Raw genomic sequence first — 25940 nt, 5'->3', positions numbered from 1 at the left:
GTCCTGACAAAATGTCAGTTTCTTGCTATCTGGATAAAACTGCTGGTGCTGCTCAATAATTTGCAATAAGAACTGAAGTTGTGACTCTTGCATAAGAACATAAGAGTAGCCATACTGGGTCAGACCAATGGTCCATCTAGCCCAGTATCCTGTTTTCCAAACAGTGGCCATACCAGGTCACAAGTACCTGGCAGAAACCCAAATCGTGGCAACACTCCATACTATAAATCCCAGGGCAAGCAGTTGCTTCAGAGAACTGAAAAACAGCCAAACACAATCCAAAGGGTTGTGTGGAATGAATGTAAAGAAATGAGGAAAGTGGGAAATACCCTCAGAAACCAAGGCTTCTGCCAAGGTCTAATCAACAAGACACTTATCTATAAAAGACTTTGTACCCGTGATCAAGTTTCTTTCATGGGGTAAATATTCCCTACTCCACTCATTCAAAAATGCCCATATAGGAGCATCATGCAAAATTGCCCATAATAGAGCACAAGTTTTTATACAAAAAAGCCCATATAATAGAGCACAAATATTAAAGATAACTGAGTAACAAAAACTGTTCAAGCTACAGCATGGCATGCATCAACTTAGCTTAATAAATGCTGGCTTGACAACCCCACAGTTCTAATTTGTGCTCTATTATGGGCAATTTTGCATGATGCTCCTATATGGGCATTTTTGAATGAGTGGAGTAGGGAATATTTACCCCATGAAAGAAACTTGATCACGGGCACAAAGTCTTTTATAGATAATAGTGTCTTGTTGATTAGACCTTGGCAGAAGCCTTGTTTTCTGAGGGTATTTCCCACTTTCCTCATTTCTTTACATTCATTCCACACAACCCTTTGGATTGTGTTTGGCTGTTTTTCAGTTCTCTGGAGTATTAGATTACCTGTTTAGGATTAACAGCCCATACTGTTTTTTTTTTCATCACAAGCAGTTGCTTCCCATGTCTGTCTCAATAGCAGACTATGGACGTTTCCTCCAGGTTTTTGTCCAAACCTTTTTTCAACCCAGAAACACCAACTGCCGTTACCAAATCCTCTGGCAAAAAGTTCCAGAGCTTAACTATTCGTTGAGTGAAAAAAAAATATTTCCTTCTATTTGTTTTAAAAGTATTTCCTTTGGTCTCTCTTCTTTGAACCTTTTCTAATTCCGCTATATGGTTTTTGAGATATGGCGACCAGAACTGAACGCAATACTCAAGGTGTGGATGCACCATGGAACGATACGGAGGCATTATAGTATTTTCAGTCTTATTCACCATCCCTTTCCTAATAATTCCTAGCATCTTGTTTGCTTTTTGACTACCGCTGCACACTTGAGGAGAAGATTTCAGCGTTTTATTTACAGCGACATCCAAGGTGGACCCTATGATGCTAGGGTCCACCTTCTTTTGTCATGAGGCTGCTGTATCCTTGAATGAGAGTAGCACCACATTCTGCATGATCATTCACCAGCGTAATGGCACGCATTGTCTCCACAGCCTGCTGGAAGTCTTCTTGTGACTCCCACATGTCATGGTCTACTTTGAGAAATGCATTTGGAAGTTACATTGTTTGAATCAATGTCTTAGACTTGATTGAGACAAAATCTTCAAGATTCTTGTCCCTGAATGTCTTTAGGTCCACAATGATTCGATTACTGTGACTACTCAACGTCATCCTCATTGTTATTGGCACTTCTCAGCCTTTTTGTTGAAATACGTACTTGGCTGTCAAATAGGGTCAGCCCAGCTAGTTCTGGTGACAAATTCCACAACTAGTTGTAAAACGTCTGTAGTGTAACTTTTGATATTGCAGGGTTCAGTGTTGAGTAATTCAAAAGTGATTTCAGTAACAGAAAGTCACTGCACGGAACATTTGCTGTGAGAGGAGCCATTATCCAAGTCTTCAGATAGGCACATACTACAAACGCACATGTCCTGTAGTCCCTTTTCACCTTTCAGTGTTTTAGTGAATTTGCCTCGAAACATGACTGATGAGTGATGATGTAAGCATACTGGGTGACGTGATGGAATTACATGTTCAGTTTGTTGTTCCATTGCACTTTACAAAATACTGATAGCCTAATTTGGTTCACAACTGCCCATATTCAAGAATGCCTTATGTGGATCGTGGAATTATTACTATTTGATGCCTTCAGAACTTGAGTGTTGTGAAGCTACCAGTAAATGTTCACCAATTTAACTGTTGTTGTGTCTGAAAAATTATGAGGTAAGAAGGTCCTTTGTACAGACTTCCAAAATAAGTTTCACCCTACTGATCAAACACCAAGAGGAGTAAATTATTTATCGCAAGATAGAGAATACAAGCAGTTGTTCTCCTTCATTTTACTCTTCATTCTGTCCTATCTCCTTGGCCCTTGAAAGGGTCAGACTTTGTAGGGAAGCCTCTTGACATTGAGATTTACAATGAAGGCTCACATAGTCGGTCCAGGTTACAGTTTGGAGCCTCTGCAGTTTTTCCTCCTGAATGTTCCATTCCTTCAGTTTGGCTTTTCTTGCAGAGAAGATTGGAAATCTCTTCTAGAGGTCAAATCTCACCAATCTCTCAAATAGGATATTTTCTTTGGAAGAAGAAAGCAAATGAGACCCTCACTTAGGGTGGTCTTCTCTTCTTGGAACCTGAGCTAAGTCCTAAGTAATCTGACCTCCCTTCCTTTCTGGCCTTGTAGTGTACAGTCTCTGTAAATTTGCCTTCAGAGGGTAGTATCCCTTTTGCTGGAACTCAGGCTTATTCCTTCCAACTGTAGGAAATTCAGGTCCGTCCTGGCCTTTCTCAAGTTGTAGATTCCCAATTCTCTCCAAATTTGCATATGCTCCTTTAGTTATGAGTAAGTCCCAAAATAATGCAGCAGTCTCTAAGACATTGATTTCTGGAGGAATTAAGGAGGCAATTGCGTTGGCCCATACCAGCAAGAGTTTGATGGTACCAGAGTTGCTGTTGTGTCCCCTGATTAGGGCACAGAGATTCTTATAGGCATAGTCTGAATCACTTTACAGACGATAAAGGCAGGACAGAGGCTTTACTTCCATTGCATTCCTGCTCTATATTCTTAAGGTTGGGTGTTCAGACTCAAAGGGTCTCTGCCTTCAGCATAAAAGTCTTAAGCACTTTAGGTGGAGCTTGAGAACATCCCACTTGTCTGGACTGCTCTGGCATGGATGATAAGGAAAGTGAAATTTAAACTAACCTATTAATTTTCTTTCCATAAGCCCTGCCAGACTAGTCCAGAGCCCACCCAGGAAAGCTGCAGCAGTCAAGAATTCAGAGATTGACAAGTTCAGAAAGCAGTGAGTGCATTGTTGTCCATTCCTAAGTTATTTGAGGTTAATCTTACTCATAATTTCAAGTATTATCTCTAAGATCTGACCAAGGAGAGAGAGAGGTTTTTGGCTGCATCAGGTTTGGTTTTGATAGGGTTTAGAAGTTTGAACAAAAAACTACTATTGTTTTTTTCAATGTTTTTTTTAATTCTGGGTTTTTAGCTTTGACATAAATGTACTGAATAGCAGAATTGAAGTCAGCTGTGATCTTTTTTTTTTTTTGCCTCTGTCTCCATCTGATGGTAGAGGGGAGCATAACCCACTTATCTGGACTGGTCTGTCAGGAATCAGGACTGAAGGACAACTTTTAAATTTAAATTTCACCTTGCTTTAGATTTTCAGTAAGCTATTACATACAAAAATGCATTGATATTTCTTTGCCATAATATTTTATGTAATAATGTGAGGGCATGAGTCATATCATAAATGATAATACATTTTGATTCCTTTGAATAATTTGGGTAAATAGCCTTTTCTGTCTTCTCCCTTCTTTCATTATCGTTGCCAGTGTATTGCCAGCTGAACTGTCAACATTGTTTTGTATTCATGTGATGGGATGGTTTCAGAGTGTGACAGGTTTATGCATTATGTCTCCTTTTGTTTCTCTCTTTAATTACAGAGTACTTGCATCCACACAGTTTGAGCCGACTGCTGCACGTTTGGCCTTTCCATGTTTTGATGAACCTGCCTTCAAAGCCAGCTTCTCAATTAAGATTAGAAGGGAGCCAAGACACTTAGCCCTTTCAAACATGCCAATAGTATGATATGTTTTATGTTTTACTTTGTATTCCAGATTTAAGTAGAAAATAATATAGGCCAGAGGCCTTAGATTATTTTCAACATGTTATCTCTTCACATAGAGTTCATAGGTAGTCCAGTGGTGAGAACTGTGCACTGCAAAGCAGCAAATGAGGGTTCAAATGATGACATGGACCTCTATTTCTTAGGTGAAAATGGCACTCGGACGAGAGCAGAGGACAGGGCAAGCTTCAAGTACTGCTGAGATGCTGCTGTTTTAGTGTTGGCTGTAATTACAGTTTTTTGTTATTTTGGTGTCTGTTACATTGTAACAAATTAATGGTACATTATTATTATTATTAGCATTTGTATAGCGCTACCAGACGCACGCAGCGCTGAACACCTGATACAAAGAGACAGTCCCTGCAGAAAACAAATTCAGTACAGTTTCGATTATCCGACATAAATGGGACCTACTCGTTGTCGGATAAGTAAAAAGTTGGATAATTTATTTATTTATTTATAGTACATTTCTACCCCACATTTTCCCACACATGCAGGCACAATGTGGCTTACATAGGATTAAGTAAAGTAATAATGCAGTAAGAGATATGGTAGGAGACAATTAGGCAAGGAAGGGGAAGGGGGCATAGCAATATCAGGGATAAGTAAGTGGGACTATTAATCGGTGGGAGTATAGGGGGAGTAGGCCAGTCCATAAACCCCTCAAACAATGCATACACAAAGGCATAGAGTTCCCGATTTTCAAAAATTGTTCTAAAACAAAGATTTTTAATAGAAATAAATGTGATGATGTCAGGGGGGTGGGGTGGTGCTGTCGGATTTGCTGGATGGTTGGATTAGCGAAGGCCATATAATTGAGACTGTACTATAAAAACTTTTATATGAAATCATAGAGAAAGGGTTTAGAGATACTTTGTATCCATGGGCCTGCAAGCCAGAATTTCACTTTGAAAATTCTTATAAGGATTCTTAGGGGCTCATTTTCAAAGCACTTAGACTTACAAAGTTCCATAGGTTACCATGGAACTTTGTAAGTCTGAAAATACTCCTCTTTATCTGCCTGCTTTTCAGGTGCAAAGTTGGTAGGTTAAACAATGCAGGGAATCCCCAGATCCATCACTTTTCCTCAAAGATGGGTTTTTTTAAGTTTAAATACTTGTTTACCCATGAATATCTCTTTGAAAGCTGCTTTCTGAATGGACTAAAAGCACAGGAAGGGCTTGTATGCAATTGATCCTGATGGCTGGCAGTATCCCAGGGATCATTTCCCTTACATACATTGCAGGTAGGATAAAAACACATTTATCCAAGGAAATCCTTTAAAAATTTGCCATTTTAAATATCATGAACACAGCTGAAAAAGAAGCAGTTTTAGCTATGATTGAAAATATTAGTGAATATTGCATGTAGCATGTTAAACCTGAAGAGAGAATGTATTTTTTCCATTTCGTAACCAAGGATCAGTCCATACAACTGGGTTATATCACTCATAGACCAGCAGTTGGAGATAGAGAGCACTCTTAAGCTATGCTATATGTAGCCTTGTGTCACGGTCTCAGGCTTTCGGACACTGGAACAACGCGAGCCCTTGGGCTACTGTCGAGGAGTGGCAGCAGTCGACAAAATCCCCCAACCAGGACTGGACAAACGAACAAGGATGGAGCTGGAATCTGGAACAGGCTTGGCTGGACCCAAATACTGGAACGGACTAGACTGGAATAACAGGACTGGAGCAACCAGACTTCATCTGCGCTGACCACCGTTCCCCAGAGGTTGAGCCCCTAGGTGCGGGCGGCCTGCAGGACATACAGGACGGAGCTGGTAGACAAGAAATGCTGGACCAGACTGACTGGAACAGCAGGATTCTCACACCGGACACTGGATGCAAAACAAGCTTGACTAAGACAGGATTCAGTATTCAGGATTCTCACACAGGGTACAGGATACTGAAACAAGCTTGACTGAACAGGGACTGAAGGTTAGAGGGGAAAAGAACAAACAAGGCAGGCTAGGCAGGATAAAAAGCTGACAAACACAGGCAAACAACAGAGCAATGGCTGAAGCTCAGGTAGAAGGGACTAGAACTAGCAAGGCAGACTGGGCAGGATACAAAGCTGACAAACACAGACAAACAACAGAGCAATGGCTGAAGGCTGACAAGCAGCCACAAAGAAAGATACGCAGACAAGCAAAGAGCAATGGCTGAAGGCTGACAGGCAGCCACAAAGAAGGATACACAGACAAGCAAAAGAGCAATGCCTGAAGGCTGACAAGCAGCCACAAAGAAGGATAAAAGCAGTAGTGCTTAAGAGCTTAACTACACTACTACTACTACTACTATTTAGCATTTCTATAGCGCTACAAGGCATACGCAGCGCTGCACAAACATAGAAGAAAGACAGTCCCTGCTCAAAGAGCTTACAATCTAATAGACAAAAAATAAATAAAGTAAGCAAATCAAATCAATTAATGTGAACAGGAAGGAAGAGAGGAGGGTAGGTGGAGGCGAGTGGTTACAAGTGGTTACGAGTCAAAAGCAATGTTAAAGAGGTGGGCTTTCAGTCTAGATTTAAAGGTGGCCAAGGATGGGGCAAGACATAGGGGCTCAGGAAGTTTATTCCAGGCGTAGGGTGCAGCGAGACAGAAGGCGCGAAGTCTGGAGTTGGCAGTAGTGGAGAAGGGAACAGATAAGAAGGATTTATCCATGGAGCGGAGTGCACGGGAAGGGGTGTAGGGAAGGACGAGTGTGGAGAGATACTGGGGAGCAGCAGAGTGAATACATTTATAGGTTAGTAGAAGAAGTTTGAACAGGATGCGAAAACGGATAGGGAGCCAGTGAAGGGTCTTGAGGAGAGGGGTAGTATGAGTAAAGCGACCCTGGCGGAAGATGAGACGGGCAGCAGAGTTTTGAACCGACTGGAGAGGGGAGAGGTGACTAAGTGGGAGGCCAGCAAGAAGCAGATTGCAGTAGTCTAAACGAAAGGTGACAAGGGTGTGGATGAGGGTTTTGGTAGAGTGCTCGGAAAGAAAGGGGCGGATTTTACGGATGTTGTAAAGAAAGAAACGACAGTTCTTGGCGGTCTGCTGGATATGAGCAGAGAAGGAGAGAGAAGAGTCAAAGATGACCCCAAGGTTTCGAGCTGAGGAGAGAGGGAGAATGAGAGAGCCATCAACAGAAATAGAAAACGGGGGGAGCGGGGAGGTGGGTTTGGGGGGGAAAATGAGAAGCTCGGTTTTGGTCATATTTAATTTCAGGTGGCGTTGAGACATCCAGGCAGCAATGTCAGACAAGCACGCTGAAACTTTGGTTTGGATGCAAGGTGAGATATCAGGGGTAGAAAGGTAGATTTGGGAGTCATCAGCATAGAGATGGTAGGAAAAGCCATGGGATGAGATTAATGAACCAAGGGAAGAAGTGTAGATAGAAAAGAGGAGGGGACCAAGAACAGAACCCTGAGGTACGCCGACAGGCAGAGGGATAGAAGTAGAAGAGGATCCACCAGAGTGAACACTAAAGGTGCGGAGGGAGAGGTAGGAAGAGAACCAGGAAAGGACAGAGCCCTGGAATCCAAGTGAGGACAGGGTATCGAGAAGTATGCTGTGATCGACAGTGTCAAAAGCAGCGGAAAGATCAAGAAGAATGAGGATGGAATATTGACCTCTGGATTTAGCTAGTAATAGGTCATTGGAGACTTTAGTAAGCACAGTTTCGGTTGAGTGGAGAGGGCGAAAACCAGATTTTAATGGGTCAAGAATAGCATGTGAGGAGAGAAAATCAAGGCAGCGGCGGTGAACAGCACGCTCAAGTAATTTGGAGAGAAAAGGAAGGAGGGAGATGGGTCGGTAATTAGAGGGACAAGTAGGGTCGAGTGAAGGCTTCTTAAGGAGAGGTGTGACCACAGCATGTTTAAAGGCAGCAGGGACAGTCACAGTGGAAAGTGAGAGGTTGAGAATGTGACAGATAAAAGGAATAAGAGCAGGTGAGATGGTATTAAGAAGGTGGGTGGGAATGGGATCAGAGGAACAGGTGGTACATTTTGAGGAAGAAAGGAGAAGTGTAGTTTCCTCAATAGTAACTTCAGGAAAGGAGGAAAGGGAATGAGGGGAAGGAGAGAAAAGGGAACGGACTAGTGGAGGGAGAGGTGGTGAGGTAGAGAAAGCAAGGTTTATCTTTTGAACCTTGTTGTGAAAGAATTCAGCAAGGGTCTGAGGAGATAATGAAGGGGGAGTTGGGGGAGGGGGCACCTTGAGGAGAGAGTTCAATGTGGTGAAGAGAAGTCGAGGATTAGAGCCAAGAGAGTTGGTCAGTTGGATATAATAATCCTGTTTGGCACAAGAACAAGGCAAGGCATACAGGCAAGAAATAAAGCAAGGCAGAAGTGCTACACAGCACACCAACTAACCTAGAGACCTTTGGCGTTGCAAAGGCCCTGAATGCAAGTGAACCACTTCCTTATAACAGGACAGAGATGGGAAATACACAGAACCCAAAGTGAGGCTTGAAACACAGAGGAAGTGGAAACCCTACAGGACAGAGACAGAAAATACACCCTCAGCACCAAAGTGAGGCTTGGAACACAAACATAACCATGCAGATAAGAAGCCAGCTCATGAGCTGACTGGCAGAAAAGGTGAGTCAAAAGAGGGGTCACGGCCACAGTCATGACACCTTGTACATCCAGTTCGAGCCAGTGTTCTCTATCTCCAGCAGGTTGGCTGGTTGTGCCTGTACAGCTTGACTGAGTTGGTGGGCTCTGGACATTCTTAGGCCAGGCTTGGGGTCGAGTAGCTTTGTGCTCTGGTGTTCTAGGACCCTCCCTTCTCCCTCTCTGCCACCTAGGCTGCTTACTCCCTTTCTTCTCCTGTCTCTTGCTTAAAATAAATAAATAAAGCTCGTGGTTGTGTTTTCCTGCTTCTGAGGGAAGTCTTTGTGCCTCGGGTATGGCGATGCTGCCGGTAACAGTTGGACAGTGTGAGTACCGCTGTGGGTAATGGCTGTGGAGCATGTAAAGCACTGTTTCCGGTATGGGAGCTGGAGAACAGCATTGGGGAAATGAACGATATGTGCAACTTCAGACAGGTCACAGGGTCTGCCTTTTGCAGGTCTGGAGGCAAGTTCTGAGGCCCAGTGAGGTCAGGAGTTGAACATGGAGGTTTTGGCAGCCTGTTCTACTATGGGAGCCCTGTTGCACAGTGCAACCACAGCCATTTTGGATGCTGTGGTTGTTTCCTCTCAGCAGCTCTGAGCCCTTCCTGCCCAGTTCAGCTTCTATAGTGCTTCCTCCTTTGGGGGTGGGTTTAAAATTTTTTTTTTGTCCCTATTGCTTCCCTTTTTGACTGAGTTTGTGCTTTTAATGTACCAGGCATTTCTTCTTAAGGGGCAGCAGGCTGAGACTTGCCCCGGGGGGGGGGGGGGGGGGGCTCAGCTGATCGCCAGAGGTAAAGAAATGCAGTCTGGAGGTTTTCCAGGTGCGGGAAGTGGCTTCTCTCTCCTCTGCTATCGGAGGCAGTCTTGTGCGTGGGGTCTATTGGGAAGGAACCCATGTTTCTGGAGGACCAGGAGTGCCCTGGGTCTGATGAGGATGACCCCTCAGCTGCCAGATTGTTTGCCAGGCACACGAGGATTCCTTCATTATGTCTGGGACCAAGAGGCCTCCAAAGTCATTTCATGTCCATGAGGCCATGGATGAGTTGATTCAGGCATAGTGGGAGTCCTGATGTCACACCTTTACCCCATTCTTACATCTGAGCTGGAGCGGTTTGGCCAACCCAGGTCGATGCCCTGATTGTGGCTGGCACAGAAAAGACCTCCATCCCGGTGGAGGGTGGTACGGCTCTGCAGACTGTGCACAATTGTAAGATAGAAGTGGCCTTGAAATTTGCCTTTCAGGTGGCCGCTCTTAGCCTCCACACTGCAGTCTGTGCTTCCTACGCCGTTCGGGCATCCCTGTTGTCACAGCAGCTTATGGAGTTGAAATCCCAGTCTGCTTCACCCGCTTTGGATGCAAGATTGTCTTACTTGGCTGACACTCTATATGATCTGCTTCGGGCCTCGGCCACACAGGTGGTGTTGGCGGTTTCAGAGCGGCGCTACCTGTGGTTGCGGAATGGGGCTGGGGCTGGGGCTGCGGCTTCCAAGTTCCGTCTGGTTAGGCTCCTTTTTAGGGGCAAGTTGCTGCTTGGCAAGGACCTGGAAAAACTGGTTAATGATTTGTGTGATTCTAAGGTCCAGCACTTGCCTGAGGATAGGTCTAAGGCGCAGTTCCAGTCCACGTGGGTTCAGCTGCGGGAGGCTAAGTTCTACCGGCCTGGGAAGTGTCAGGTGATGCAGAGGCAGCGTTTTCCACAGAGCCAACCGTCCTTATGAGACTCCAAGAAGTCAAGCTCAGCTGGCGCAAAGCCCTCCTCCTCCTCCCTTGCCTCACAATGATGAGTTGTGGTCCCAATCCTTGCCAGGTCCCATCGGGGGAAAACTTTCCCTGTTCTTCGAGGAGTGGGCAGGGATCACCGTGGATCAGTGGGCCCTCGATATTGTGCAGAAGGGGCACAAGCTTGAATTCTGCTACTCCATCGCAGATGTCTTCTTGGTGTCTCCCTGCAGTGCTCTGTCTCCTGCAGGTCTCTGGACACTCTGCAAGCGTTAGTGGCTCTAGACGCCATCTGGTTCCCCGGTCAGAATGGGGCAGATATTCTATTTACTTCATGGTCCTCAAGAATAGTGGATCCTGTACAGTTCTGGATTTCAAGGGGATCAGCATAGCGCTCAAAATTCAGCATTTCCGCATGGAGACTACGTTCAATCATCGTCTTGGTGCAGCTGGGTGAGTTTCTGCATTCCTGGATTTCCGGGAGACTTTACTTTCATATTCCCATTTGGCCTTTTCAGCGGCGGTTTCTCTGCTTTGCTGTCCTTGGCAGTCACTTGCAGTTCAAGGCAATGCCCTTAGGGCTGGCCAAGGCACCCAAGGCCTTTTCCAAGATTATGATGGTGGTGGCCACTCATTTGCAGGAAAAGGGCATACAGGTCCATCCCTATTTGGATGACTGGCTCGTGCGGCTCCTTCCTAGCGGGACATTGAGAAGACGTCCTCCAGAGTGGTTTCTCTTCTGTTTGCACTGGGATAGGTGGTCAATTTCGACAAAAGTCACCTGACTGACCCAGGCCTTGGAGTATTTGGGAGTGTGCTTCGACATTTGGGCAGCTCGGGCTTTTCTACCCCCTCTTCACCAGTTGAAGATTCATCAGCAGATAGAGAACCTGTTGTTGATTCAGAGCCCAGGGCCAGGGACTGCGTTCAGGTTTTGGGGTCCATGTTGGTCACACTGCACTTGGTGCCATGGGCTTGTTTTCATATGTGGCCGCTTCAGGCATCGCTCTTGAGCCATTGGTCTACAGTCTCGGGGAATTGTGAAGTTCGGATTCCCTGGTCGATTCAGACCTAGTTGAGCATGGCATGGTGGCTCTCACCTCGGAATCTCCAAGCGGGTCTGCTGCTCGCTACGCAAGCCTGGTGTATGGTAACATTGGACATGAGCCTGTCCTGATGAGGGACTCATCTCCATCACTCGGCACAGGGCTGGTGGTCTCCAGAGGAGGCCTCTTGGTCGATCAACTGGCTGGAGCCCACGGCCATCAGGTATGCTCTCCTCAGCTTTGCCTTGCTCATCCAGGGACAGCCTGTGCGGATCTTCTCAGACATAATGACAGTGCTGGCCTGTGTCAATCTGCAGCGGGGAACCCGGAGTTCCCTTCTGCCTGGGAGGCCCACCTCCTGTTCCTTTGGGTATTGGCTTGTGTTCCCCTTCTGTTGACCACTCACATTGCGGGGGTGCTTAGTACAGAGGTCGATTATCTCAGCAGGGTCTGCCTCAACCTGGGAGAATGGTAGCTGGCTTGGGAGGTCTTCAACCTGATCGTGGGCTGGTGGGGAGACCCTGTACTTGATCTGATGGCATCTTGGTACAATGCACAATTGTGAGCTGCCTTCTGTCACAAGAGGGAGTTGGGTTCCTAAGGGATTGATGCCTTCGTCCAATCGTGGCTGGTGGAGGACCTCCTGTATGTCTTTCCTCCCTGGCTGATGGTGGGCAGGGTGCTATGGCAGATTGTAGCGCATCCGGACCAGGTCATCCTGGTGGTGCCGGACTGGCCCAGGCGCCCTTGGTATACAGATCTGATCTGGCTTTAGGTGGATGCTCTGATGCCCCTTCCACTTTGGAGGGGTCTTCTTCATCAAGGCCCAATCCTCATAGAGGATCCTTTCCCTCTTTGGTCTTATGGCCTGGCTCTTGAGAGGTCACAGCTGAGGAGAAAAGGCTATTCCGAAGGGGTCATTGTGACCTTGTTTCAAGCCCGGAAGCGCTCCACTTCTGTGGCCTATGCGAGAGTGTGTAGGATGTTTGAGCCCTGGGCGGAGCAGTGGGGTGTTGCCCCACTTCAGGCTTCTCTGGGACATATTTTGGCTTTTCTGAAGGATGGGCTGCAACAATGGTTGACTTTCAACACCCAGGTGGCAGCCTTGGCTTGTTACCGGGTTCGCATTCAATGCACCTCTATTGCGGCTCATTGGGATGTGGTCTTTTTTTTTTTTTTTGCAAAGGATCTCGCATCTTCGTCCTCCTCTGTGGCCTATTTGTCCCTCATTGGATATTGGCCTGTTACTTTATGCGTTCCAGCAGGCCCTGTTTGAGCCTCTAGCTCAAGCCATGCTTAGCCCTCTCCTGGGCGAGACAGATATTGGAACTCGAAGCCTTGTCTTGCTGGGACCCTTTTCTGGGGTTTTCGCAGTCCAGTGTTGGTCCGTCCGGTTCCTTCCTTTATGCCTAAGGTGGTTTTGCCCTTTCTCCTTAATCAGACTGTTTTTCTTCCCTCCTTCCGGATGGAGTATTACGGTTCAGAATATGCAGCTTTGCATTTATTGGATGTCAAGTGCACTTTGTTACACTACCTCAAGGTTACCAGTGATTTCTGGCAGTCGGGTCATCTCTTTGTTCTGTTTTCGGGGCTCAGGAAGGGGCTCTAGGCGTCTAAGGCAATGGTGGCCAACTGGGTGAAGGACTCTATTTTGGCGGCTTACCTGTTGGCGGGCAAAGATTCTGCTCCATCTTAAGGTGCATTTCACTTGGTCTCTTTCTACCTCACTGACAGAGGCCCTAGTTATTGTCTTCAGAGAAAATTTGTTGAGCTGCTATGTGTCTGTCCTCTTCTACCTTTTATAAGCATTATAGGGTGAACATGGCAGCTAAGGTGGCAGTTGCCTTTGGGGCTCGGGTTTTGACTTCCGTGGTGAGCCGGTCCTGCCCTCTTTGAGTATTGCTTTTTACCTCCCAGTTAGAACCTAAAACATAAGTATTGTCATACTGGGACAGACTGAAGGTCCATCAAGCCCAGTGTTCTGTTTCCAGCAGTGGCCAATCCAGGTCACGAGTACCTGGCAAGATCCCAAAACAGTACAATACATTTTAAGCTGCTTATCCTAGAAATAAGTAATGGATTTGGACTTTTATCTTAGGAAAATATCCAAACCTTTTTAAAACCCTGCTAAGCTGCTTTACCACATTCTCTGGCAACGAATTCCAGAGTTTAATTTGTTTTAAATTTGCTACTTTGTAGCTTCATTGTGTGCCCTCTAGTCCTAGTATTTTTGGAAAGAGTAAACAAGTGATTCACATCTACCTGTTCCACTCCACTCATTATTTTATCTTCCTCTATCATATCTCCCCTCAGTTGTCTGGATTGATCCTTGGTGATGTAATGGAAGAGAAAATGTTGTCTTAACAAGGATCAGTCCAGTGCTCACCCCTTTTGGTGCTTGGCTGTCCTTTTGTATGTAGTCGGGTGCATTCTGTTCAAGGCACAGTTAGGGTTGATTTCTTTTGCCTTGCTTTCTTCATGTTTTTTTCAGTAAGAGGCAGGAGTTTCTTTCTGAGTGTCTCAGTCTCTGTTTCCTGCTGCTTAGCTAGCGAATACTGGCTCGAGATGGACGTACAAGGCTACATATAGCACAGCTTAAGACTGCTCTGTATCTTCACCTGCTGGACAATAAGGGACATAACCCAGTAGTTTGGACTGGCCCTTGGGACTAAAGGAAATAAATTGACCAGGTAAGACATAATTTCCCATAGAGGAGGTTTTAGAAGAAAAATGAGAAGTTTGTTGTTTGAGGCATACAAAGTGCAACACTAAACGTGACATACTGATGAACAAGAGCAGAAAGATAAAAGAGTTTTCAAAACCACAAACGGATTTGTCTCTATTGTTAAACATAGCATGCAAGTTCAGAGAAGCCAAAACAAGTGCATTGCAGTACTGTTGCATGTGCATAATGAGAAAGACAGTAAAGTATTTGTGTAGCATAGCCTTAGAATAGGTGAAATGTGGAATTAGAAACACTAGTAAGTAAATTACTGTAGTCAAACTGAGAAAACAGCATATGAATTAGATAATGACAGTGTTTTAAAAAAAATAATAATATAAAGCTGCTGAAACCATAAAGAGCAATGATCAGAAATAGGAGAATGAAGAGGAAAGAGGAGTCAAGAGTGGAGGAGTGGCCTAGTGGTTAGGGTGTTGGACTTTGGTCCTGGGGAACCGAGGAACTGAGTTCAATTCCCACTTCAGGCACAGGCAGCTCCTTGTGACTCTGGGCAAGTCACTTAACCCTCCATTGCCCTATGTAAAACGCATTGAGCCTGCCATGAGTGGGAAAGTGCAGGGTACAAATGTAACAACAACAAAAAAAAATCTCAGGAAATCTGGGAACAAGAAGCCAAGGAAACAGGCTATGAGCCAGAAAATACGGAACTTTAGTGTTTGTCATACTAAATATTTAAGGAAGTGTGTTACGCAAGAAATTGCAGAGAGCCATGATGAGAGCTGATTAAGCAAGTAGCTATTTGGGTAGTGGGCTGAATATTACCGCTGTCCAGATAGGACTGGCACTCGCTGCCCTTCCGGATATCAGTGCCAGGCATGATCCAGGTACCAGCACTGAATATCTGGATTTTTCTCAGCTGCGGTGGCTGGTGTTTGAAAGGGTACTGACTGCCCCAACTGAATATTGACCCAGTAATTTATACATTTAGCTGCTGAATATTGCTGCTTGATGCAGGGCTGTGGAGTCAGTAACCTTCAACTTAGACTCCTCTATTTTTCTACTGTCCGACTCCAACTCTGACTCCTACTGATGTCAAAGTATGGTAACTTTAGATCCAGGACAAAGATATAATCAGGATGATATTCATAATGATCTAGCCGTTAAAATGACACTTAGCCGGCTATCCAGCGATATTTAGCGGGGGATAGCTGGCTTTCCCACGTTGAATATTGCCGTTGGTGGCTAAAAGATAACTGGATATATCAGCTGATTTTTTAAAAGTCAGACTGGCCAAGTTTCCTTAAACCCTGGAATATATTTGGTCGGTCTGACTTTAACTGGCCAGCGCTGAATATCAGCTTGGCCAGTTAAAGTTGGACCGGCCAAAGTTAAACTGGATATTCAGTGCCAGTCACCGGAAATGGCCCTGATTTGAATATTGGCTTTCAGCGCTGACCATGGGAGGCAGCCTGGCTATCTCCTGCAGTCTGAAAATTGGGCAGATTAAATTTACCATATATTATAATGTTGTAAGTTTTTATTTTGAAGCAGGAATCAGAGTGGTACATTTTTTACTGGTTCCAACTCCACCCAAATTTGCTTCCAACTTCGACTCCACAGACCTGCTTAGATGTACAGTTATGCATATAGGTGAAACCACCATTGAACACTCTAAACCCCACCCCCTTGGGTATATCCAACAATTTATACATTCAGCGTTACACATTCAATCACTTGGAATTTTTTTTAAAGCACTTATGTAATTTGGATAATGGGAGAGATCAGACATGTTGAAGCTTATACAACTGACAGCTGATATATATTCACAACTTGAGCTTAATGGGACACAACTCAGGTGACAAAAGTAGGAGAAAATTACAGCTCAAGAAATGCAAGCCTGTGGAGGCAGAGGACAAACAACTAAGCATGCCAAAAGATTTAACATGTACTTTTCTGTTATACCTTTTAACATCCATTGAATTTATTAAAATGAAGGCATTCTAAATTTCAATTTCATCTTAACTGTTGAAAAAACAAAACTGGGGACCTCAAGTCTCACTTGGTCATAGCACTCTCTTGTGCTGTGCAGGAAACTCAAGTTAGTCTCCTTTCTAATTAGTTGGTGATGTTTATGTTCACAGAGGAAGTGATACATGAAATGGGAAAGAAAGTGGCTTCTGTAAGAGTGATACTGAAAGTCTCTGAGGAGGCTTCCCTTCAGCCCACAGTCAGCAAAGAAACTTATATTGATCAGACAAGCATCTGGGGCAGGGAGTTTATAGAGTGGGGGCACTAAAGCAGGTTTATTAATGTCATTTGTTTGAGAACTTTGTTTTTGATGTAAGATTTTAGACTGGCTATTTCATATAAAATGTGGTTTTACTTTTTAGATAAAATCTGTGGACCTTTCCAATGGACTCATTGAAGACCATTTTGATGTTAGCGTTAAAATGAGCACTTACCTGGTGGCCTTCATTGTTTCAGACTTTAAATCTGTCAGTAAGATGACCAAACGTGGAGTTAAGGTAAATATAGGATGGATTCACAACATATGTTTTTCAAAAAGTAAAAGACAAAAACTTGGAACATGTTGGCTTTGTGCTTACCAGCTTCTTCTCTCTTTCAGCTGTTTTGAAGAAGGAATAAGTATACCCGGCTCCAAAGAATGTTTAGATAGAACTGTTTGTGCATCAGACAGACCCTCAAAACTACTGTGTGTCTATTCTGAGTCCGTTGCCTTGTCCACTTTGTTTTGTTAGTCCAGTATGAAATCTCTGTAAAGTATGATCTGCTTTATCCTTTTCATCCGCACGGTACCAAGTGGCAGCTTAGTTTTGTAGGTAGATTTCAGATCAGTTGTAATAAAATTAGATGTAAATTTTAGAGGTTTTTTTTTTTCATGGTCTTCATGCATGAAAGGAGCAGAGGAGTAGCCTAATAGTTATAGCAGCGGGTGGGAACCAAAATGTCCAGGTTCACATACCATGGAAGCTCCGTGTGGCTTTTGGAAAGTCATTTAACCTTCCGTGCCTCTGGAGAACACAGCAACAAACCACTCTTTTATCATGCTAAGAAAACTATTGAGGGGGGAGGGGTTCCCTCATTGTGTGGGCAGATCTGGATCTGGACACAAATGAAGTGAGTTAACTCATGTGCATCTAAGTTTTAAAAGTATGCATGCAATCAGTCTGGCTCTGATATGCATATTTTATACCTTCATTTAAAATAGATGAAGACAGACTTCCGGTTGGGCTATGGAGGAGTGAGGACGCGTGGACACGCTGCTCCGAAGCGCCCGACAGAGCTGTTGTTTAGAATCAGCTGATATTCCCCCCGAACGATCTAATTCTCCACTTAGTACAAAGCACAGAGCGAGAGTGGCAGAGAGGTACCGGATGCAAGGGGTATGGCGTCTAAAACGATGAAAAAAGACAGCCGTGAGAAAGGGCGCGGAGCGGAGACCAAGATGGCGGATAAGAGCCAACCGCCGTCTCCGACTCCAAGCTCGCAATGGGCGGCGGATATAATAAGAGAAGTGTCGGAGGCAGTGGAACAGTCGGTAGACTGTAAATTTCAAAAAATATTGGACAAATTAGATGGCATGGAGGAGCGCTATACAACAATGGCGACAGAACTGAGAGAAATACAACAACGAGTTAGCGGTGTAGAAGACGAGGTGCAGAAACTAACAGGGGATGCCCCAACATTGAAAAAACGAATAACAGAGCTGGAGGAAAAGTTGGAGGACATTGAAAACCGTTCAAGGCGGAACAACATACGATTGGTGGGTCTTCCGGAATCCCTGGGAGATAGAGATCTGCGAAGCTTCCTTGAAAAATGGATACCGGAGGCAGCGGAGCTCCCAGAATTGGTGGGGGAGCTCCGCGTAGAGAGAGCACATAGACTGGGGCTACGCCGGCCGGGAGAGTCCCGACCAAGAGTGACAATCCTTAAAGTTCTAAATGACGCCCATAAACTACAGATATTGCAGGCGCTCCGAGGTGGCAAACATCTGAGGTACCAGAACAACAAAGTCCTCTGCTTCCAGGATTATTCAACCAAGGTGGCAGCGGCGCGGAAGGCGTTCGTGCCCGCATGTTCCGCACTCTTCGCTAGAAAGATGCGCTTCAGTCTCCTGTACCCAGCGAGACTGAGGGTCGTGGAGCATGATAAGGTGCACATTTTTGAGAAGGTGGAAGATGCTAACACATACCTGGAGGCATTGGCAAAAAGGGGAGTAGAGCCTGATTGAACGGTTGGGACCGCAGACATGCAGTACGGCGACAGGTGATAAGGCTGAAGTTTGGCGCAAGGAACCACCAGAAAAGGGCAGCACTTGCAAGGTGCTGCAGTTAGGGGATCAACGTAAAATGTTAAAGTTTGTTCAAAGTTGATATTTTCCAATTTGATTTTTGTTTTTGCTTGAATTTTGAGAAGAGGGCGTTTTCACGCTGAGGATGGACTGAGATCACGACAACCACTCATATTTGGATACAATAGCACAACTAGAAGTGGCTAATGCATACAGTAAAGAAGGACTCTTTGGTACTTGTAAAGCTACACGTTACAAGGTGGATGCCAGTTGCTCAGGGACAACAGGAGCAATCATGAACGTAGAGCCAAGCATCTAAGTGAACGTGACAGCATTGTAGTTGTGGCCAGGCAGAAATGATATGTGGTATCGGGTGAGGATGGCAACTAATTTAGATAGTGGACCGTCTGTTTTGAAACAATTATTAGTTGCTGCAGACCAAAGGGAAGTTACACACGTGTCAGGTCTACTTGCTGCTGATGCTACACGGACCCACTAGAGTTGAAAGAGTTGAGCCAACACAGATGAGAGCGATTATAGCAGACGCTTCACTTTGGATAAGGAGAACCAACTAGATTGAGCAGGAAATACTATACACCTGGACAGGAGATGAAAGACAAGACTGTCATGCAATTACTGACTCTCTGCAAGTATATAACATTGTCTGGACTGTAAAAAGGGGAGAGATCCCCGATCAGGTTTATAAGAATATGTGTGGTGGGACCTGTGAGAAAGGGGAAGAAAAGGGGAAAAGAAGAGAAAAGAGATGGGGAGAAGGGGATAGTTGGGAGGGAGGAAGTAATAGGCAGGTGATAGGAAGATGGAGAGCCTTTGGCGCTCCATTTAAGGGAGCGCGGGCTCTTCATAAAAGGGTATTCTGGGAAGGGAAGAAGGGGAGGAGTTTGAGGAAGGAAGACTAGGGAGATTTAAACCTGCTCATGCTTAGAGGGGGGAGAAGGGGGATAGAAGCGGCAAGTACGGAATTGGGGAGGGCGACTTCAGGTCCAAAATGGAAGAGCTCCGGATATATACCGGACAAGTGAGGGGATGTGGGGGCAGGGAAGGGAGAGGGAGGGGGAGGAGGGGGGAGATCTGTGGTTATTGGGATATGTTTTTTGGGTTTTTATTATTATTACTTATATGCTGGCTTCGCGCGTGGAGGGAAGGGCGGTGGAGGATTCAATGGCCAAGAGGGAGGGTACCTAAGGGCTGGGAGGTACGCTCTCCAAACAGTAGTAAGCAGACTACACTGAGATATGCACTGACTTGGAGTGCTGGGGCAGGTTAAATTGCTGTCTTGGAACGTGGGGGGAGTCTCATCGCCCGTAAAGAGGAAAAAAATCCTACAGGCTTTGCAGCGCCATATGGCGGATATAGTGTTTCTTCAAGAGACACACCTGACTTCCAGTGAACATGATAAATTCAAGCAGGGCTGGGTGGAGTCAGCGATTGGTGCTCCAGCCCAAAAAAAGAAGGCAGGCGTGTTGATTTTATTCAGAAAGGGGCTACAGTTGACTATCAAATCGATTAAGAGGAGTGCAGTGGGTAGATATATATTGGTAGATGTCGTGTTAGGGGGGATACCCTATATTTTTTGTAATATCTATGCACCCAACGTCTATGATAAGAAATTCAACAAAGAGATAGTGACACTGCTGACCCCATATCAGAGAAGCAATGTGGTGCTCGGGGGTGACTTCAATATGGTTTATGACCCATTAGTGGATAAGACAAGTCAGGGGAGTCTGGGGTATCACCATTACCTGAGGGGACTGCCATTTTTGTGCACTACGCTTGATTTGATAGATGCATGGAGGGTGTTGCACCCGGGTAGCAGAGACTACACACACTTGTCTCGGGCCCACTCCTCCCTCTCCAGGATTGACTACATACTGGTCTCGAAACCTCTCTTCTCTAAAACTGTGGAGGCGGAGATCGGGCCAGGTGAAATATCAGACCATTCCCCAATATGGGTGACATGGGAAACGGTCGGAGACAGGAGACGGCAGGGGGGGTGGGCATTCCCATTCGAACTTTATCGGGACGTAAAATTTCAAGAATTCTTGCAGAAGAAGTGGAGAGATTATGAGCACTATAATAGAGAACACATAGAACAACATGGGTTATATTGGGAAACAGCAAAGGCGGTTCTGAGAGGTGAGATCATCGCATACAGGGCATGGAAAAGGAAACAGAGGGACAAAGAGATATTACGCTTGGAAAGGGAGGTTCGAACACACCGGATGAAGTATGGGGTTGCCCAGACACCAGAACAGAAGTTAGTATACTTGGAGGCTCAGAGGGAATTAAATGAACTTTTATAGGAGAGGGCACAGAAATCTATCATGTATTATAAACACCAATTGTTCATGTATGGGAATAAGGCGGGGAGTTTGCTGGGCCGGTTAGCCAAGGGGAAAAGAGGTACAACCCGAATTCTACAAGTAAAGAGCCAAGATGGGAAAGTACTTAGATTGGAGCAGGACATAGTGGAAAGCTTTCGACAGTATTATGCGGGTCTGTATGGGAAGGATGCGGACACAATGTCTGACAGTGCTTTGTATTTAGATAATGTTGATATCCCAAAGCTGTCAGAATCACAGAAAGAATATCTTAATGCCCCTATTGAGGAGGGGAAATTAATCCTTGCATTCCAACAGAGTGACATCCATAAGGCACCAGGGCCAGATGGATACAGCATGGCTTTTTACAAACTGTTACAAGAACAGGTGACTCCGCCTTTGCTGAATCTATTCAATTCTATGGCGGCTTCAGGGTCGGCCCCAGAGACTTTTAATATGGCTAAGATGATCGTGCTGTTGAAACCGGGTAAAGATCCAGAGGAAATGGGTTCCTATAGACCAATATCTTTGTTAAATTGCGATGTTAAACTTTATGCAAAAATTTTAGCGAACCGGTTGGCACGAGTGCTCCCAGACCAGGTGGTGGCGCCACAAGTGGGGTTTGTAAGGGGCAGATCAGTGGTAAGTAATGTGAGGGCTCTCATTGCCTCGTTAGAGAGAGTGGAGGAGCAGAGACAGCCTTCTCTGCTTGTTAGTTTTGACACAGAGAAGGCTTTTGATCGGGTGGTATGGCAGTTCTTATTTGCAGAGAATTGGTGTGGAGGGTTTCTTCCGAAGTGCAGTGGGAGCCCTTTATTCGAGCCCTCAGGCTTTCCTGTGGATTAATGGTGAAAGGTCACAGACATTTCAGATAAGGAGAGGAGTGAGGCAGGGATGTCCCCTATCTCCATTATTGTTTGTTTTGACGCTGGATCCCTTGATAAGGGAAATTGAGTCACATCCGGAGATAGTTGGAGTAGCATGGGGTAAGATGGGATTTAAGATATCCGCATTCGCGGATGACATTTTGGTACATCTTACTGACCCCAGGAAATCTCTAGACGCACTGTTAGAATTGCTCAGAGAATATGGGGATTTTGCAGGATTCCAAATCAATTTCTCAAAATCTCTGGCACTAACAGCCACAGACAAAGTGAGGGGGGAGTGGGGGGTGGGATTCCCATTGAAGTGGGCTACAGACAACTTCAAATATCTGGGGGTACAAGTGTCTATGAAAACGACAGCTTTTTATAATCTTAATTTCACTAGGCTATTGGACAATATGCGACATAGGTTGCAAAGATGGGCAGTATTACCGCTTTCGTTACATGGGAGGGTCCAGTTGTTCCGTATGGCAGAATTCCCCAGGTGGTTATATATTCTACAGGTGCTACCGCTGAGATTGCGAAACAAAGATCTTAAGCAATTCTATCAGCATTTAAGAAAGTTCATTTGGGGGGGGGGAAAAGCCCAAATTACCACTGGAAGTATTAGTAGGTTCGTGGAAAGAGGGAGGTATAGGTCTCCCAGATATAAAAAAATATAATCAAGCTTGTCTATTAAGACATTTGGGAGACTGGTTGCTTGAGAAACAAGATTTCACACCACGGCAGCTGGAACAGACCTTTTTTGCGCCATATCACTTACATTATCTACTTCACGGCCCACAGAGTTCGGTGCCAAAACAATTTAAGAGTAGTCTGTTGTTGGGTCCGATGAGGGCAGTTTGGAGGGACTTAAACGGGTATTGGGGTTTGGAAGCGGATACATCCGATATCTTGCCACTGCAAGGCAACCCATCATTTTCACCTGGGTCAGATAATAAGATATTCCGACGATGGGCATCTATGGGAATAATCAGGTTGGAACATGTATTGGGGACGGAAGGGGGCCTACTAAGCCTGGGGGCGCTGGGGGTGGGCATTACTGTTAGTCATGAGTTTGCATATCAGCAATTAGCTCATTATGTCCGATCATTAAATATGGAACACCTGAATAATGGACATGGGAGGAAAGTAAGAGAGTTTTACAAAGCGAGCCCAGGAACGCGGTTCTCAATATCGAGCCTGCACAAGCTACTAGGGGAGCTGGGCCCGCAGAAACCTACCGCCATAATCACTGCCCGATGGGCACGGGACATGCAGAGACCCAATTTAGCTTTAGATTACAGAAAGTTGGTGTCCCGTATACCTGGGATCTCGGTGAATGCCTGTTTAAGGGAATGTCAGTTTCGTATATTACACAGGGCTTACATGACTAGACAACAGGTGTTCAGAATGGGAGGGGTGTCGGACCCACTTTGCGCTAAGTGTCAGCAGAAGGACGGCACTCTTTATCATTGCCTCTGGGAGTGCCCTGTTACACAAAGGTATTGGAACATGATCATACAGTACTTGGAGGGCTTAGTTAAATCACGGATTAATCATACGCCTTTGGGGATTTTATTTGATAAATATGAACTTTTTGGATTCCAGCGGGGGGGCCCACGACAGTTGATACGCAAGGCCTGTTTGATGGGGAAAAAAGTGATCATGCATGGGTGGATGAGCGTGGCCCCACCAGACTTCTGGCACTGGAGGAACAGATTCCATGAGCTATTGCTGCATGAGCGCAGGGCGGTGGGACCCTCCCAAAGGAAAAGAACACGTTTCCTGGAGATCTGGGGTCCTTATGTTCAGTCCTTGTCTCCGCGCGCGCGAAGTTTGATATTAAATGGTTTATAACATTTTTTTTTTTTTTTGGATAGGAGATGGATAATGGGTGGGTTGGGGGTGAGAGGAGGGTGGGGAGGGGGGGCATAAAACCAAAAATACTCATTGTTTTGTTAATTTGCATTTGATTGGTGTGAACAAGTATTTCAACCATATCTGTTATACAAATAAGCTATGAGTTGTTTGCACTGTGTTCTTTAATAAAAACCGTTGAAACATAAAATAGATGAAGACAGCATGCAACTTTCTCCACATATACCTATGTTCAGACTTAAAATAGCACAGGTGCTTTCTGTCTGATTATAGGGTTGGTATGTGCAAGTTTAAAGATACTGCTCCTTGTAAATTAAGAGTGGTACTGAAAATGAAAATTACAGTTATAATGACCAATTTCACAATTAGATTTCTGAATTTAAAGTATTTTTTTTCTGAAATACAGCCATGTTCTTTTCTCTGTTAGATATCTGTGTATACTGTACCAGAGAAGATCAGCCAAGCTGATTATGCCTTGGAAGCAGCAGTAAAACTTTTAGAATTCTTTGAAGATTATTTCAGCATTCCATATCCATTACCAAAACAAGGTGAGTTATATTATTGTGCCCTTCCTTTAGATGTGGCGAGAAATCATTTTGTTAGGGAATGCTCATGATTGAAAATGAAACCCATGGATAGTTGACAGTTGTTACACCTGTAATTTTGTAGACGCCCCATATCCCAAAATGCATTATTTTGTGATCCAGATTGAATTAATTGGATCTCCACTCAAGCCCTTATAGACTTTGGGATTTTGAAGGGCTCACATTTTACCATCACAAGTGTAACAGGTAGGGGGGGAATGGGCCTAGGTCCGCCTGCCTGAAGTGCATTGCACCCACTAAAACTGCTCCAGGGACCTGCATACTGCTGTCATGGAGCTGGGTATGACATTTGAGGCTGGCATAGAGGCTGGCAAAAAATAAAAAAAAATAAAAATTTAGGGTGGGAGGGGGTTAGTGACCACTGGGGGAGTAAGGGGAGGTCATCCCTGATTCCCTCTGGTGGTCATCTGGTCAGTTGGGGCTTGGTCGTGAAAAAAAATGGACCAAGTAAAGTCGACCAAATGCTCGTCAGGGACGCTCTTTTTTCCATTATCGGCTGAGGATGCCTATCTCTTAAGCATGCCCCAGTCCCATCTTAGCTACGCCTCCAACACGCCCCTGTGAACTTTGGTCGTCCCCACGACGGACTGCAGTTGAGGGCGCCCAAAATCAGCTTTCGATTATGCTGATTTGGGCGACCCTGAGAGAAGGACGCCCATCTCCCGATTTGTGTCGGAAGATGGGCGCCCTTCTCTTTCGAAAATGCCCCTGCCAGATATCCACAGTGAATGTGCATCAGATAAATTTGCATGCACTGGTTCCATTGTATGCAGATATCAGACATCTGGCTTGATAATGTCCCAAGCACTTGATTGAGAAGCCTGTCCTAAGCTGTAGCTTGTATGTAAACCTGGCCTGGCTGCTTCCTGAAGGCCTCATGACAGCTGTGCATGCATGGCCATGCCCATGAGATAAACACTACTGTGGTCATGCGTTAACAGTATGCAAATTAGCACACACAAACTACTTAGCGCGCTTTAGTAAACTTTTGTGCTTTAAAAAAGAACCTATTTTCTGCTACTTTGTTTATAGTTGTAGTTAAAGTTCATAATTTAAGAAAAAATGTATTCAATCTTTTTGATAGCATTTAATATACATTATTAAAAGTGTTTGTAATTAAAAAGGTAATTAGTTTTTTTTATTTATTCTTAAAGATCTAGCTGCTATTCCTGACTTTCAGTCTGGTGCTATGGAAAACTGGGGTTTGACCACATACAGTGAATCAGCTTTGTTATATGACGTAGAAACTTCCTCTGCTTCCAGCAAACTTGGGATTACTATGATTATAGCACATGAACTGGCTCACCAGGTAAACTCTGTGGGTTAAAGAGCCCAGTGGCTCATGTAAGGATTCTGTGTTTCCTTATATCAGAATACTAGAGGGCCTTGATGTGATAAACTCTTCCATTTATTCAATTAAATAAGAAAGCATTAAAAATCAGCCTTAGATTTTTAACTTCTAATATAATAAGCTGATTATATGCAAAAAGCAGCAAAGTAAAAAATTGTGCTAAAGTAGATGTAAAGCAGAAGTAATGTGTTCAATTGAAATTTCTTACTGTCAGCTACACTGTTCTGAACTAATGAAAATTATGCCTTCCTACCAGAAGGTGGAGGTAGAGAAAATTGAATTTTGTTAGTGACATCACCAGCATAAACAGAGGGGCTCCCTGGAACAATCCAGTATTTTTCTCTACCTTCAGCAGCTGGTAGGTTGTCCTGACAATAATCCTGTCCCTGGTTTAGC

General features: G+C 44.8%; 1 protein-coding gene across 1 annotated transcript in view; it reads left to right on the top strand.

The window, feature by feature from the left end:
• Window positions 1-25940, top strand: part of ERAP1 (endoplasmic reticulum aminopeptidase 1) — a 152406-nt gene that overhangs the window by 51739 nt on the left and 74727 nt on the right. Inside the window, 2 exon segments of the mRNA XM_030193409.1 lie at window positions 24016-24136; window positions 25348-25502. Of these exon segments, the coding sequence (XP_030049269.1) occupies window positions 24016-24136; window positions 25348-25502 (276 nt within the window).

The sequence above is a fragment of the Microcaecilia unicolor genome, chromosome 2 (genome assembly GCF_901765095.1).
Source record: "Microcaecilia unicolor chromosome 2, aMicUni1.1, whole genome shotgun sequence".
NCBI classification, from domain to species: Eukaryota; Metazoa; Chordata; class Amphibia; order Gymnophiona; family Siphonopidae; genus Microcaecilia; species Microcaecilia unicolor.
This window is presented reverse-complemented; position numbering and strand designations above follow the sequence as displayed.